Below are 16,374 nucleotides of genomic sequence, written 5' to 3'. Positions count from 1 at the left end.
TTCCTTCTCAGACCCGTTGTGCCTAAATCTGCTTGGTTCGCCAAATATTTTTCCCTGCTCTGATCCAAGCTAGCCTTGGATGGAGTAAATTTTCCATTGGATGACTGACTTGATAAGTCATAACCTCTGCATCTGTTGTTTAAGAAATATTTCTCGTCACGGCGTCAGGCCTGCTCTCTTATCAAGTAATGCGCCAAGGTTTTCTTAAGCGAGCCTTGCTCTTCTACAAGGAAACAGGGTCTGATGGGGAGTCCATCAGAGAGTGCCAGTGCAGTTGGGAGGGGATCTGCCAAGCCCAGGTTCTTCCCTCTCCATCTCTCTCTCCGTCCCCCTGTGAGACTGAAGCCAGGCGAAAGGCTCCAAGCAGAATTCTTCAGTTCTGAGAGCATGGAGGAACACAAGAACCTCTAGAAATGCTTCGCGTTTCATGGGCTAATACATGGACCGTTCTCTTCCCATCCTGCTAGAAAACATTCAAAGTCAAGGAAATTACTTCCATCATTTGTCCAGTGGGACATGCCACCTAAACAGTGAAGGCTTTCTGCTGCAACTGAGCAGAACTTAGAGCAGCAGAGGTAATAGGGTGGCTGAAATTCAGTGCCCTGGGGGTCACGTGGAATGCAGTTAACCGAGCCTGCCTTGCCCTCAGAGCAGCTGGATTAGGTGGCACTGCCCACATTCATGCTGTGGTGGCCAAGATCGGTGGATGAAGAGGGTAATGGCCCAATGTGTCTGGAGATACTGATTGGCTGAGGGTTGTCTTGTCTTGCTTGACTCAAATCTCCAGAATGGTTAGGGGTTATCCTAACCTAGGTTGGAAGTTTCTCAAGAGCCTGACCGCCCGACGAATGGCCATACTTCAGCAGTGTCCGGTGGCCACTGGGAGGCAGGCATCAGGACTCTAGTGCAATGGGCACTTCATAGGTCTTTCCTAATTGGCTGCTGAACTGCTGTCACCCCAGCAAGAGGGGCACAGGTGCACCGTGCCACAGAGGTGACATCCTGGAGCCTGCAGAGCTCATTGGGCTTGCGTCCTCCCCCATCTGTAAGCCGGGTAGAAGTGCTGGTGCCCAGCACAAGGTGTCTTGTAGCACACCAAATACTTGGCTTTTTGGCTTGATTGCAGTGCCAGATGCTAGCAGGCCTACCTCTGGACTTTGAAGTGTGATAGGGAAAGTGCTGGTTCCCCAGAGCAGACCAAAGGAAGAGTTTGGGGAAAGGGAAGAGCACCACTTCATCAGTGAGTATCTGTGGTTGTAACCGTGGTGTGTCATTGGAGACTTTAGAGAAGCGGCATGGCCTAGGGGAAAGAGCCTGGGCCTGGGAGTCGGAGGACCTGGGTTCTAATCCTGACTCTGCCACTTGTCTGCTCTGTGACCTTGGGCAAGTCACTTCCCTTCTCTGGGCCTCAGTCCCGTCATCTGCAGAATGAGGATTCAGTATCTGTGCTCCATCCTACTTAGACTGTGAGCCCCATGTGGGACCTGATTATCTCGTATCTACCCCAGCGCTTAGTACAGTGCTTGGCACATACAAGCGCCTAAGAAATACCACAGTTATTATTATCACAGACCTGACAACCTGTTTTGGTTTTTTTTTTCCCCATGAAATGCCAACCAGATTTCTTATGCTTGTTCTTGAGAATCAGGAAGTCTTTATTTGGGGCAAGTGGGGAAGGAGAGCCTTGGGTTGGCGGTGAAGGCCAATCTTCTCTGCTGTTTCCTGAGGTTGAGCCATGGGACCATGCTTTAAAATGAGAGCGAGGCACAGCCCCTCCTTCCCCTCCCCTGCCCACCACCAGGCAGCTCCCAAGTTATTCCCCACGTTCAAGAACGGTCAATTGCTCTTTCAGTTGTGCTGATTGGAGACTCTGGAGTGGGGAAGAGTAATCTTCTGTCGCGCTTCACCCGCAACGAGTTCAACTTGGAGAGCAAGAGCACCATCGGCGTGGAATTTGCAACCCGCAGCATCCAGGTGGATGGAAAGACGATCAAAGCACAGATCTGGGACACAGCCGGGCAGGAGCGGTACCGAGCCATCACATCCGCGTACGTCACGGGCTCCCGTAACCCGGGGCTTTGCGGGATGAGCTGCTTTTTCTCTTGTCCCGACTCATCGAAGCCGGGGCCTTTGACCTCTTAAAGTAAACCTCTCGGACAGTCAGCGGTCGTTTCTCTCCGCCGGCGGAGGGGAACGGAGGGTCCGGCCCGGCCCATCGGGGAAACAGGGCCCAGGATTTGCCCTATTCCTTAGGGGGAGGCAGTCTCTGGAGCCCAGAGAGCCTGGAGAGAGTCATACCACAGCAGACTGCGTGCTGCGGAGTGGAAGAAAGTTGGAGGAAGAGCTGGCTCCCTGCCTCCGAGAGTTGGCAGTTGCTAGTTTTCCCGTTTCAGGGCCCAGAGTGCCGCAGTAACCTGCCTTTTAACTCTTTTAGGACCTTCTGCTTTCAGTGCCTAGTGATTGACCGTGGAGCTCATGCAGAGGGTGGAGCGGACCAAATTTCTAGGAGGAGTAGCCCTGGAGAGGGACAGGGCTGGAAAAAAATCCTTGAGAGGCAGAAAGGAGGAGTTGTGCTCTCCTTCTCTCTTCTCCTCTCTTCCCCAGCCCCTAGCCGCTTAGGAGGACTGAGTGAGGAGCTGCATCTTGTATTGGTGGCCTAAAGGGCTCTCTGTCCCCAGAAACTTTTCTCTTCCTCCTTCATACTGGGCAGCTTGACCCAAGCCTCCTTCCTCCCGTGACTACCTCCCCAGCCTATGCCATTTCTTCTCTTCCCATTGGAGTGAAAGTTGGGGAATGATCCCGGTCAGGTGAATGAATGGGATTTATGGAGCACCTCCTGTGTGCAGAGCACTGTGCCAAGCTTTTGGGAGAGTACCACGGAGGTAGAAAACCCATTCCCTGTCCTCAAGGAGCTTCCAGTCTAGCAGGGGAGATAGAATAATTTGCCAGTAGGAGGGAGAAGCGCTCAAATAGTATGGAAATGGATATATACAAAAGTGTGGCAAGAGGTTGTGGCTGCAGAAGGGGTTAGGCCCCACACTGTTTATACCGTTCCCATGGCATCTGACCCAGGTTGCTGTTTATCCTCCGGGGATTGATTTTTATGAGCTCCTCCTAGTTCTGCAAGTCCTTGGAAACATTGGACTTAGGAAGCCAAATCCTATGACTTCTGGAAACTTGGATCCCTTTTCTGCCAGGTTGGAAAGGGGATTCTTCATAGGCAGGATTTTGGGGGTGGCTTTTTTTTTTTTAACTGCCTTCCCCCCACACACCTTTCTTCTAGATACATAGACAGAAACAGCAGTGCTGCTCTTGCCTTGGGGCGGAAGGGGTTTGTGCTCTCGGAACTTGACCGGAACCGATCAGGGCAAAATCATTTGGGAAAGAAACAGAAGCCGGTACCTTGACTGGCCAGGTTGAGCCTGTTGATGTTGGGCTCGGGGCCTTAAAATCGGCTTTGGCTTTGACTCCAGGGTGTTCATGGGCTGGGTTGCCTGTGGAGGGAGTGAGGAGTACAGAGGCGGGGGAAAAGAAAGGGCGGAATGACTCGTCCTGCCGATTTTTTAGGGTGTGTGTTTGTCTCTTTGCGTGGGTCTGGGGCTGCAGGTACTACCGCGGTGCCGTTGGGGCGCTGCTGGTCTATGACATCGCCAAACACTTGACTTATGAGAATGTGGAGCGCTGGCTGAAGGAGCTGCGGGACCATGCAGACAACAACATCGTCATCATGCTGGTGGGCAACAAGAGCGACCTGCGCCATCTGCGGGCCGTGCCCACAGATGAGGCCCGGGCTTTTGCAGGTGGGTGGCCCATGGGGCAGAGAGGTGGCTGACCCGCAGGTGGAAAAGGACACGCCCCCCCCCCCCCCCCCCCGGGGTTTCCTTTTGAATGGGCTTGACAATTTTGCTGGCTCAGAACTTTGGGTAGGTGTGGGGAGGGAGGAAGGAAGGGGAGGGAGAGGTTTTTCGAAGCCTAGCCTATCCTAGCCAGTTAAAACCGGCTCTGGCATGTTCTCCCCTTTGCCACCCAGGCCTCCTACCAGGATCCTCTAGGTCAGTGGCTGGGACATCTTTGAACTCTGCTTCTCCATCTCTTCCTCCTCCTCCCAACATTGTCCTCTCCACAGTTCCAGCTCTCCAGCCCTAGTCAATGGGAGATTGAATCACAGAGCCTTAGCATGCTAGAAGAGATCAGGGGAGGTCATCTGACCCAGCCCCTTGCCTAGACCTGCAGGGTTCAGGCCATCCCAGGTGGAGGGATGGATGTTCGTATCATTTTTGCAAAGTTCTCCACAGATGAAAGCTCCCCAACCTTCCTGAGTCATCTGTTCACGAACCAGGTTTCCTTCTGGAAAGTGTTTTGAAGCTCCTGAGACTTGCAGTAGTCTTGATGGGGGCTGAGCGTCCATGACGTGTCAAAGACTGAAACTCTTCTGGCTACAGGCACCTGGGGGTTCCCAGAAAGGGGCTGCCTTAATGAACAGTGCCCCTGAGAGAGTTTGACTCAGCCCGTGGTCATCCCAGGACTGAGAGCATTGAGTTGAACAGGTCAGTCCTGCTCTCTCCCTCCTCTTCTCCCCTCACCCTCCCTAGTGAAAGTGGGGATTGAGGGGTCCAGTTTGGATCTGCTCCAAATGTGAATGACCTGAACTCTCAAAAAGGAGCCTTTGAACTGACCCAGAATCCCCAGCGATGGCTTGGTGGCTGATCCTGACCCAAGCCATTTCAGCCTCTGGAATGTAGGGAGTCAGTCAGGTCTGTGGAGGCCAATGGCTGAATTTTGGCCAGTTGCTGCTGGCCCACGCGCTTGGTAATTTTGTTTCTCAACTCAATCCCTCAATCCCTTAGATCAGGGAGACTCAACCTGGAGCCAGAGCAGAGGTTGAGTGTTGGATTTTTGCGCCTGTTTTTCTAAATTACTGAAATTCCTTTGTTGCCTACGAAGTTATTCACTGTCCAGAGGGCAGTTCCCAAGGGGCACTGAAGCTTGGAGTCTGTTCTGTTTATTTAAGAAAACAAACTCTCCTCCTCCCTCCCAAGTGTAAACCCCTTCCTTTTTCAAAATTGTGGGTTTTCACGATTAGGGGCTGTCACACACCTTCTCGACTCCTTTCCGATCCCCCCTTCCCCGGTCTGGAAGTCCACCCCCTCAACCCTGCTCCCTCCTCTAAACTCAACTCCTCTGCCTTTGACGGAACTCCTCATCTTCCCACCCAAATCCTGTCCTCCTTGTGACTTTCCTGTCACTGTAGACAATACCACTATCCTACCTGTCTCTGAAGCCCTTAACCTTGGCTTTATCCTTGACTCATCTCTCTCATTCAACCCACGTTTTCAGTCTGTCACCAAATCCCGTCAGTTCACCCTTCACAACATGGCTAAAGTCCGCCCTTTCCCCTCTATCCAAACAGCTATCATCCTGGTCCAAGCACTTATCCTATCTCACCTTGATTACTACATCAGCCTCCTGACTGACCTCCCTGCCTCCTGTCTCTCCACACTCCAGTTTATACTTCATTCTACTGCCTGGGTCATTTTTCTAAAAAAAAACTGCTCAGGCCATCCCCAGCTGGGGGATAGCTCAGCACCAAGCTGATTTGGGCTACTTAATAATAATCAGTCGTATGTGTTATAAGCTTATTCTGTGCCAAGCACTGTACTAAGCAAGGGGTAAAGGAGATTCAGTTGCTCCTGCTCCTCTTGATTCTCTCTGCTTGCCGACTCTTCCCTCATCCACTCCCACCCCCACAGCCCACACCAACTCTTACCAACCTTTTACTCCCTCTTGAAGTCCCCAGCATCTCTACCACCATTCTCCCTGACACCTAACAATCTTGCCAGCTACTTTGTCAGTAAAACTGAAACCATCAGGTGTGAACTTGCCCCAATTTCTCCTTGACCCTCTTCCTGCTCTGCTACCATCCTCCTCCTCTTACTCTTTCCGACTGTCTCTCAAGGGGCGATCTCCCACCTGATCTCCAGCCCTACTCCCTCTGCCTATGCCTGTGACCCCATTTCCTCTCATCTCTTATAAAACAGTTGCTTCCTCCCACCCTCAGTCCGGCCTTTTACACTCTCTTCAATGTTTTTTTCTCTCTCTCTGATGGCTCCTTCCCCTCTGCCTTCAAACACACTCAAGTTTCATCTCCCCTGTGCTAAAAGATACTTTCCCTGCATCCCACATCCCTCTCCCAGCTATCATCCATCAAGCAATGGTATTTATTGAGCATTTATTAAGTGCAGAGCACCAAACTAAGCACTTGGGGAGAGTACAATACAATAGAGTTGGTTGACCCAATCTCTGCCCACAAGGAGCTTACAGGCTAGAAGGGGAGATAGACATTAAATTAGCAGCATGGGGTAGTGGATAAAACACTGGCCTGGGAGTCAGAAGCTCTTGGGTTCTAATCCCAGCTCCACTGCTTGTCTGCTGTGTGACCTTGGGCAAGTCACTTCACTTCTCGGGCCTCAGTGCCCTCATCTGTAAAATGGGGATTAAGACTGAGCCCCACGTGGGACAGGGACTGTCCAACCCGATTTGCTTGTCTCCACCCCTGAGTTTAGTGCAGTGCCTGGCACATAGTAAGCACTTAACAAATAACATTATTATTATTATTGCAGATAGGGGAAATGGCCGAATGGAGGGATATGTACCCAAGTGCTGTGGGGCTGAGGGTGGGATCTTCCTCCTCCCTTTCCTGTCCAAACTCTTCGAAACGGGTATGCATCTATTGTATGCAATATGAATAGATATTGTGCCTGTCTTTTGCCTTCACTTCCTCTCCACCAACTCTCTTCCTGACCCTCTTCGGTAAGGTTTTTGCCCTCTTTAGCCTCCCCCGCCCCACACCCCACAAGACAGCTCACTCCAAAATCATCAGTAACCTTCTCATGGCAAGTCAAATGAGCTTTCCCTGGTCCTAGTCCTCCTCAGCTCCTGGCTGCTTTCAGCACCGTGAACTCTCCTCCTCTTTTTTTTTTTTTTATGGAACTTGTGAAGCGCTTACTATGTACCAAGCACTGTTCTAAGCACTGGAGAGGATACAAGGTAATCAGGTTTCCCCACGTGGGGATCACAGTCTTAATCCCATTTTTCAGATGAGGTAACTGAGGCACAGAGAAGTTGTGAACTTGCCCAAAGTCACACAGCTAAGTGGTGGAGCCGGAATTAGAACCCATGACCTCTGACTCCCAAGCCTGTGCTCTTTCTACCGAGCCACGCTGCTTCAACACAACACTGCTTCTCTGCACAACACTTTCTAACCTTGGTTTCACCAACTGGGTACTCTTCTAGTTCTCCTCCTACCTTTCCAACTCCTCCTCCTCTGTTTCCTTTTCTGGCTCCTCTTCTCTCTCTCATCCCCTTCCCCTAGTTATCCCTCAAGGTACCTTTCTGGGTCACTTGCTCTACTCTGTCTACACCCACTCTCTTGGGAAACTCATCCACTTGTCTGCTTTTAGCTCCCATTTCTGTGTGGATGACTCACAAATCTCCCTCATCTCTCATGATAACACAGCCATCCTCCTTGGCCCAGAAGCATGCGTCCTCGACAACTCACTGAATGCTCACATCCATTCTACTACCAAAGCCTGCCAGTTTTTGTTTTTTTTTTTTAAAAAAAAGCAATAATTACAGCACTTAATAATAACGATAATTATTGTGGTATTTATTAAGTGCTTACTGTGTGCCAGGCACTGTACTAAGCACTGGGGTGAATACAAGCAAATCAGGTTGGACACAGTTTCTGCCCCACAAGGGCTCCTAGTCTCAATCCCCATTTTACAAATGAGATAACTGAGGCTCAGAGAAGTGAAGTGACTTGTCCAAGGTCACACAGTAGACAAGTGGCAGAGCCAGTATTAGAACCCATGACCTTTTGACTCTCGGGCCCGTGCTGTATCCACTACTCCATGCTGCTTCTCCTAAGTACTTAGTACAGTGTGAAACACTGTACTAAGTGCTGGGGGAAATACAAGATAATCAAGATAAAATGTTTCCTCAAAAACATTTCCCAGATCCACCCCTTCCTCTCCATCCAAACACCAGCTGCTCTCGTTCAAGTACTCTTCATATCACAATTACACTATTTATTTGTTTTTTTATAGTATGTAAGCATTTACGCTATGACAAGCACTGTTCTAAGCACTGAGGTAGATAAAAATTAATCAGGTTGGACACAGTGTCTGTCCCACATGGGGTTCACAGTCTAAGTAGGAGGGAGAATAGAATTTGAGTCCCCATTTTGCTATTGAGGAAATTGAGGCAAAGAGAAATTACGTGACTGCTCAAGGTCATACAGCAGGCAACTGTCAGAGCCGAGGTTAGAATCAAGGTCCTTTGACTCCCAGGCCTATGCTCTTTCCACTAGGCCACACCGCTTCCCGTTATATGTCAATTATTATGCTGACTCTTTGCTGGTCTCCTTTAATTCAGTTCACACTCCATGTTGCTGCCCAGATCATCTTGAAATATTGCTCAGCGCACATCTCTCCTCTCTTCAGAACTCTCAATTAATTGCCCTCATCCCTCCACATAATAATGATAATAATAATAATGGTGTGTGTTAAGTGCAAGGCACTGTACTGAGTGCTGGAGTAGATACAAGATAATCGGGTTGGACACAGTGCCTGTCCCACACAGGGCTCACTGTCTTAATCCCCATTTTACAGATGAAAGACCCGAGGCACAGAGAAATTAAGTGACTTGCCCAAGGTGACACAGCAGACAAGTGGCAGAGCAGGGATTAGATCCCATGACCTTCTGACTTCCAGGTCCGTGCTCTGTCCATTAGGCCACACTGCTTTTATAAAGCAGAGACTCCTTAACCTTGGCTTTAAGTCTGGCCACCAGGTCTTTTCTTCCTTGCTTATATTGGCTGGCCTCATCCCCTATGCCCCTGCTTATACTCTTTGCTCCCGTGTATTCTCTCTCAGAGCGTAACACAGTGCTCTGCACATGGTAAGAGCTCAGTAAATACTATTACTACTTCTTCTGTTCTCAAGCCTGCTTCCTGGCTGAACTCTGCTCTTGTGCACCTTTGACCTCCTACTGATGTTGTCCCCCACAGCCTGGAATCTCCCTCCGGCACCCCACCCCCCACCCCGCCAAATATACATAACCACCAGAACTTGGCACTCCCCGCCTTCCTTCCAAACCCCCTAAAATTCCACTTCCTCCAACAAGCCTTTCCCAGCTGCTTATCAATATCTCAGTTGTTCTGAACCCTTCAACTCCCTCTCCTCTTGCACTTATTTTTGTATTTACGCCTATCCTCATCACTTGTGTTTATATGTATATTTGTTATTTCTGTCTGTCTTCCCAGGTAGCGTGAGCTTTTCGTAGGCAGGGATCTTGTGCTTCCCAAGCACTTACTACTGTCAATCCCTCAATGGTATTGATTGAACGCTTACTGTGTGCAGAGCACTATTGTAATCGCTTGGGAAAATGCTCAGAGTTTGTAGACGTGATTACAATGCCTTGAATTCAGTAGGTGCTCAGTAGATACCAGAACTACTATTACTCTAGGCAAAGAGGCTGTATTTCCCCATTTCATTTAATCCTAGAGAGGAGACCCTCCCAAAAACAGCTTTCTCTGGTAGTGTGGAAAATCTTCGAAACCTCTGGCCCAGCAGGGCACCCAACAAGTGCAGATTGAGAACGGGCATTAAACTGGAATTTTCTTCTTTCGGTTTCAGAAAAGAACAATTTGTCTTTCATCGAGACTTCGGCCCTGGACTCCACCAACGTAGAAGAAGCGTTCAAGAACATCCTCACAGGTGGTGCCTTGTGGGGTCGCAGGAGTTTGGTGTTCTGGGATTTTTGTTTTCTTACAGGGTCAGAAGGAAAAAGAGGCAGGAAGACTGCTTCTGGGAATTGGGGCAAAGGCGAAAGGAAGCACTGGGCATGGAGGTGGAATCTCTAGTGTGGGACCTCTGTTTACCTACACCTGGAAAATGAGTGACTTTAATTACAGGAGAGGAAAGGGGATCAGGATAACCTTCAGAACAGCTCAGTAATGGCGTGAAATGTAAATTTGGGGATTGGAAAGGTCAGGACCACAGGGTCCTGCCCTTTATAGGCTGGGCTAAGTTTATTAAAGCCTGGGAAAACATTGATTTTTCAGAGCTGGCCCCCGAGGCCTCTGCATTGGGAGCGCTAGCTGCCGCAGGAAGAAGGAATGGACTTGGAGTTGGAATGGAGTTCTGATTCTCACCCAGCTCCCTTTACTGGGGTCCCAGCAGGGGTCCCTGGGATGGGCAGCACTGAGGGCTGGAAGGGTGAATGGGGGAAGAGGTGAAGTCCTGGGGCATTCCCAAATGAGTTTTCCTCTTTACCTTCCCCTTTTACCTTTAAGGGGGCTGTGCCTCGGGATCCAGCCTGAGGGGAAGGAGGTGCCCCCTTATCCTCACTCTCCCCGCTTCTCCCCCCTCCCCACTGCCGCCACTGTGAGACCTCTACTCCACTCCTCTCTGGACCACCAAAGGCCCCCAGCTGGCACACTCTACAGGGGGTCGGTCAAGGAGGGGGAGAGGGAGTGACTTGAGAAGGGAACTGATGGACCTCTCATTTCAATGACACTATTCATTCAGGTGCCTGGTTTTCTGAGCCTCAGTGGCAGGAATTTGTGGAATGGGGATGGATGCTCAGCTCCATCTCTGACCAGAGTGCATCCAGGGGCCTGTGACAGCCAACTGGCTATTGCCCTGTTCAAGCCTTCACTCTCCCAGCACTGGGGAAACCTGTTTCCTCTTTGGATTGCCAATGGGGGAAAGTTCTTCCTAGAGCCGGCTGCTGGCCCAAGCAAAACAGTGAATTAATGAATGCCTCTTGAGGTGGAGCCAGGGAGCTTTTAAGCTAATGGCATCAGGGAAGTTTTTTTTTGTTCTGTTGGGCTCCTGTGTGACTCTTGCCAGGTAAATGACCACTGTCAGCATGTGCCCCTCCCCTCCCCTCCCCCCTCCCCCACCCCAGCCTTGCCCCACTGATGGGAAGATCCAGAAGAAGAAACTTCCAGAAGGATTTTGGACCTCTCCCCCCAAACCTGGGGGGGCAGGTGTAGAGAGACTGGGGGATAAACAAGGCTTGAGATGGGTGAGATCATGGAGGGTTTCGAGTAACATAGGCTGGCAGGTTTTCTGGTTGTTTCTTTTTCTTTTGGCATTAAACCCTTCCCCTGCTTCTTGTCCTGTTTCACCCCGGCCAGCGGAGTGGTCATTCAGTCAATCAGTGGTATTTATTGAGGGCTTCCTAGGTGCAGAGTGCCATACTAAGCTCTTGGGAGAACACGATACAACAGAGATGGTAGACCTGCCGACAGGGAGCTTAAAGTCTAGTGGGGGAGACAGATATTAAAATAAATTATAGATATGGACTTAAGCACTGTGGGGCTGAGGGTGGGATGAATATCAGAGCCCAAGGTGGGCAGACCCATGTGCGTAAGTAAGGGAGAGGGAGTAGGGGAAATGGAGGTTTAAAAGGGGAAGACCTCTTGGGAGCCAGTGGTCTGGTGGGTTTTCCCTCGAGTGGGAGTTTGTTTTTTTCCCCTTTCCACTGCTGACCCCGTGTCTGTTGGCTTTGCAGAGATCTACCGCATCGTGTCACAGAAGCAGATTGCTGACCGCTCCGCTCACGACGAGTCTCCTGGCAACAACGTGGTGGACATCAGCGTTCCTCCCACCACCGACGGACAGAAATCCAACAAACTGCAGTGCTGTCAGAACCTGTGACTGCCTGTCCACGTTCTCTTCTGTTCCCTCTCCCTCCCCTCCCCTCACATTGCCTGTGCTTCAGTTTGAAATTTGTGTGCACTCCTTTCTAGTGTCTCCTGTGATTGTGACTCCCCGGTGCCCTGTTCCTCCCCCAGCCCCTCCCATTTTAGAGCTTTAACTGTCGGGCTAACATCCCTCCCCTCTCAGACCCTCTTTAGATGGGATGACTTGCAGGCTTGGGACGTAGGCACTGATCTGATTGGTAGATGGGTTTGTGGTGGGATAGACACCGCCCTGTCCCGTCCCCCCCCCCCCCCCGAAATGCCCCTCTACCGAATGTCCTTTGTTGGGAGGGGAGGAGGAGGAATGAAGACTTGGTTGATTGCCGCTGAAGAATCCCTACACGTAACCTACTTTCTCACATAACCAAACTTCTACACAGCCCTAATTTCAGAAAAAGGGAGGGGAGGGTGGAAATGAGGCGAAAATCCTTTTGACCAAACCTCCTGTTCTGTCCTGTGAAATGTCTGCTGTCCCTCTGGGATGGGAGGCTTTCTTCCTTTGTGGCAGCACCCCCGTCGTAAGGCTCCCGAGAAACACCCCATCTTCATGTTGTTCCTTCTTACACAGCTCGTGTGTGTCTTGCCGGGAGGATTACAGGTGTGTTGGGGGAGAGGGCAGGGCAACCCGTCAGCATGAGGGCCCTGGTCTCTTGGGATGGGCTGGAAAGAGGATGTGGTTTGAATATTTATATTATTTGCTTAATGAATTCTGTCTAATAATGTTCAGTTAAGTGCCAGCATATTATTGAGAACCATTTTTGCAAAGCTTCAACACCACTTCTTTCTGTACTTTACTGTCCGGGGAAAAACACCTTTCTAGGCTGTCTTTTCAACCTCATTGGCATGTAGCTTTCTCTTCCACTGTAGCCTGAGCCCCTTTTGAGAGTGAAGCAATATTTCCGTGTCTTGTATATAACTGCACTCGTAGTTTCTGGTTTTTGTTGTTGTAGCGAAACACAGATCCTGAATACATTTTGTAAGATTTTGGCCCGATTGTAGCATCTTGATCTCCCGTTTTTCCCATTTCCTCACTATTCACTATTCACCTCATAAGCTATCTATTTTTTTTCCTTGACCTTTACTCAGGCGAATGATTCCGTTTCCTGTATCCAAATGTGCACTTCCTCTCTGTCCTATTTCTCCAGCTCCAGGCTCGTTCTTTATGCGATGTCAGCCCCTCACCAATAAGGCCGTGGGCCACTGCTCACCCCCTGGTAACCTGGACCACACACAGCTTTGCGGAATCTGGGCTTGGTCACGAATCACTAAAGCGAAGGTTCAACTGTCATCTACCTGAGTGCCCGCGGTTTCCACCTGTGGCCTCCGGGGTGGGTAGGATTTCCCCAAGGGAACGACTCAGAATGCACTCTGGTGTTCCGTCTCTTCCAGTCCCCTGCAGCCATTGGTTCTGACTCTTCTGCCCTGTTGCAGAATCCCCATCCCTGTTTGCGGTGGCTGCCTTGCATGTCGGTTTGTGCTCCTGGTACGGTCTGTACTTACTCTCCAAGTCACGTTAGGTGTAGCTGACATTCCAGTCTCTACTGTTTTGTAGTTGGTTATGTAATAAAATGAAGGGAATCGCTCTGTTAGTTGTATGTGTGTAAAAAAAAAGGGGGGGGGGGGCAGAATGCTTTTTTTTTTTAGATTACTCAGGAGATTTGTTTCTCTGTATAAGCAGACCCCTGGAATTGCAAGTCAACTCTATGTGACCTTTAGCCTTTAAACTGGTTGCTTGAGTGCTTCGAATTTAGTGACGTTCTCTGACCTTAGCCAAAGGTCTTTAGTTTTAGGAGGACTTCTCGGTCGTGTAAGTTGTCCTTCCCCTCCCAGGACCTGTGGGTTTTCGTGCTTCCAGGAGCTAAAAGGAATTGGGTGAATGGGGCCTTAGAATGCCGTGGGCCAGCTGCTCAAGGAAGGCTCTCTTGGATTGATCCAAGGGTAGGGAGACTGGGAGAGTTGCACTCCTGAGCTAGCTTGGGGCCAGGCAGGAGGGCCAGGAAACCTGGTGGTAGTGAATTCCCATTGTCTTAAAGACAAGTCCTGGCAGCCCTTTGAATTTAGGACTTAAGAGTACAATGTGAATCTTTGTGTGTGTCCTCTTATATTGTCTTAAAACAAAGCTCCTCTTTCACTGGCCGTAAAGGTTGGTTAGGCTCTTTAAAAAAGGCCATAGATCTGCTCAAGTGCTCAAAGCTTGCTTTCACTGGCCTGGGCATTCTCTAGATTTATTATTTGGATACACTTTACAAGGTGGTGTTACACTTTGGTATGGAAAGTAAATCTACTCTCCAGAGTGGCAATCCCACTGGGTTGAGTGCCTGATGATCCTGGAGCTTGAGGGTGAGCTCATCAGCCCCAGCACTGTTGGAAAGCCACCCTAGAGCAGCCCTTCTGCCTGGTTTTCACATCATTTGGGAGGAGCACGGAGTTCTTTTGGATTGCCATTCCTTGACCCAGCTGGGCTAAGTGTTTCTTAGGAAGATGGGTGTGACTGAAGCTAAGGTCTCTCTAGCAAAGGGGTAGAGATCTTTGGGCCTTGGTGTGAAGCAGGCTGCTGATGGGCCGAAGGGAATCTGCCTCTCCACCAGAAATGTTTTGGCAATTCTGGGGGGACCACGCCTCCTTGGGGGGTCCGGGGGCTTGGTTTTCCTGAAATGGGGCTGAGGCAATACTCTGCATCTAAGGTACCAGCTCTCCCTCCCTGTCTCCTCCTGCCTCCCCTGCCACAACCCCTCTTAAAAGTTGGCATGTCTGTCCATCTGTCTGACTCAGGGGGGCCCCAGAATCTTCAGGAACAGGATGTCCAGTGTGGAGATTTGCCAAATTTCTTTTTGGGCTCTCCTCCCTGCCTTTCACACTAGAGTCAGGCTCAGGGCAGTATCTCTCCAGACCTACTGGAAACATACCCAAGAACCCCGCTTCCCCGGTCCAGTATGGGTGATGGGGACAAATCTCTCCCAGGACCTACCTGCTGCCGGTCAAGCTGGTCTACTTTGGTTCCTGCCCTGCTGCTCGGGAGTGGCACAAGTGTCTGAATCATTCCTCGCCGATTTGGCTCTTTAAATAATCGAAGCAGAAACGGGAGGGGTCACGTAGTCCGGTTGGAGGAACCTGAAGGTATAGGGACCAGGTCGGTGTGTTGAGGTTGAATGTGTGGTTGGGCTAGTGTCCACCTGGCAGATTTGCCTGACTGCTTCTCAGCTCCCAGGCATGAATAGGCCCCCTGTTGTTCCTGGGTGAGTTTGCAGAAATGAACCACCTGTCCTTGTTCCCCAGCATTCACCTGTTTCCCTTTGTCTGCTTATGAGTCAGCTTGTGATATGCACAGCATGGACAAGAGACTTGGAGAGTGAGGAAATGGGCAGTCGGCATTGGCACAATGAGTGAACCACTGCTCTGGAGAAGGGTGTTGTTCAGGAGAAATCCTGGGATATGCCCGAATGTATAACTTGGGGACCAGAATCCCTGTGCTATCCAGCCCCCCTCACCGAAGCTGGATGTGGACCTGAATGGCCTCTCAAGTTGAGAGGGACCTGTAAGTGGACCAGCCTCTCCCTCGGTTCAGCTGTAGGGTTGGTAGCCGTAGGGATGGGATATTCCAGAACAAAACTTGCTGGGATCCGTGAGCAGTTACCGGGCTGTTGCGACTGGTTACTGGAATCAGCGCTTCAAACAACAACACAACTCTCTTACATTTGCAGTCAACACAGTAGGATAGCGGGCGGGAGTGCAGAACCTTCATTCACTTAGGAGCCTCTTCTTTCCATGGTCCCAAATGTTCAGTTAAGTGCAATTCACCTTGTAAATACATGTATGCATCCACATGATTTGTGCATGGTTGGTCTGTATTGTGGACATAAAGATTGTCAACCCAAGTATGTCTCTGCAAGTCACTTCACAGGATCCGGCAGGGGTGAAGCGGGAGGAGGAGTGGAAGGGGAATTCGGTTCTTCCCAATTCCAGAAATGGAGTCATGTTGCAGACGCCGTCAGGTGTCCAAAATACTTTAGTGATTAGAGAAGCAGCGTGGCCTAATGGAAAGAGCCCCAGTCTGGGTTTTAATCCCGGATCTGCCACTTGCCTGCTGTATGACCTTGGGCAAGTCATTTAACTTCTCTGTGCCTCGGTTACCTCGTCTGTAAAATGGGGATTAAATCCTCTCTCCAGCTTAGACTGTGGCCTCATGTGGGACAGGGATTGGCTCCAACCTGATTATCTTGTCTCTATCCCAATGCTTAGGTCAGTGCCTAGCACATACTAAACACTTACCACACACCATTAAAAAAAAAAAACTTGAGTTATCTATGCAATCTTTCCCTTCAGGATCCCAAGCTGGAGATAGTCTTCAGAAGGTCTGGAACAGGATCGAGCAATAGCCCCCACAATGAATTCTCAGGACCTCCATCTCTAAGGAGCCTGTGTCCTGGTTAATATTTCTCCCTCTTTTCCCTGAAAAAAGGTCATAGGTCATACTTGCAAACCTTTGCCCAGGCCTTCTCCCTCAAGAGTCCGAGGAGCTGTAGCAGTTCCTAGCCTGGTGAGAGAGGAGGAGCAGACCTGTTAAATGAAACTGTGGGATGGTCCTCTTCCAGAATTGGAAGCCA

The 16,374-nt window shown here is 50.1% G+C and overlaps 1 protein-coding gene across 1 annotated transcript in view; it reads left to right on the top strand.

Annotated features, from left to right (window-relative positions):
- The window catches only part of RAB11B (RAB11B, member RAS oncogene family), a 35,954-nt gene extending 20,309 nt beyond the window's left edge, over positions 1–15,645 (top strand). Inside the window, exons 2-5 of the mRNA XM_029050581.2 lie at positions 1,853–2,048; positions 3,607–3,800; positions 9,696–9,776; positions 11,581–15,645. Of these exons, the coding sequence (XP_028906414.1) occupies positions 1,853–2,048; positions 3,607–3,800; positions 9,696–9,776; positions 11,581–11,726 (617 nt within the window). The 3' untranslated portion in view covers positions 11,727–15,645. The remainder of the gene's footprint in view (positions 1–1,852; positions 2,049–3,606; positions 3,801–9,695; positions 9,777–11,580) is intronic.
- The last annotated feature ends 729 nt before the right edge of the window (positions 15,646–16,374 follow it).

Source organism: Ornithorhynchus anatinus, chromosome X1 (assembly GCF_004115215.2).
Source record: "Ornithorhynchus anatinus isolate Pmale09 chromosome X1, mOrnAna1.pri.v4, whole genome shotgun sequence".
NCBI classification, from domain to species: Eukaryota; Metazoa; Chordata; class Mammalia; order Monotremata; family Ornithorhynchidae; genus Ornithorhynchus; species Ornithorhynchus anatinus.
Note: the sequence above shows the minus strand (reverse complement) of the source record. Positions and strands in the feature narration are given on the sequence as shown.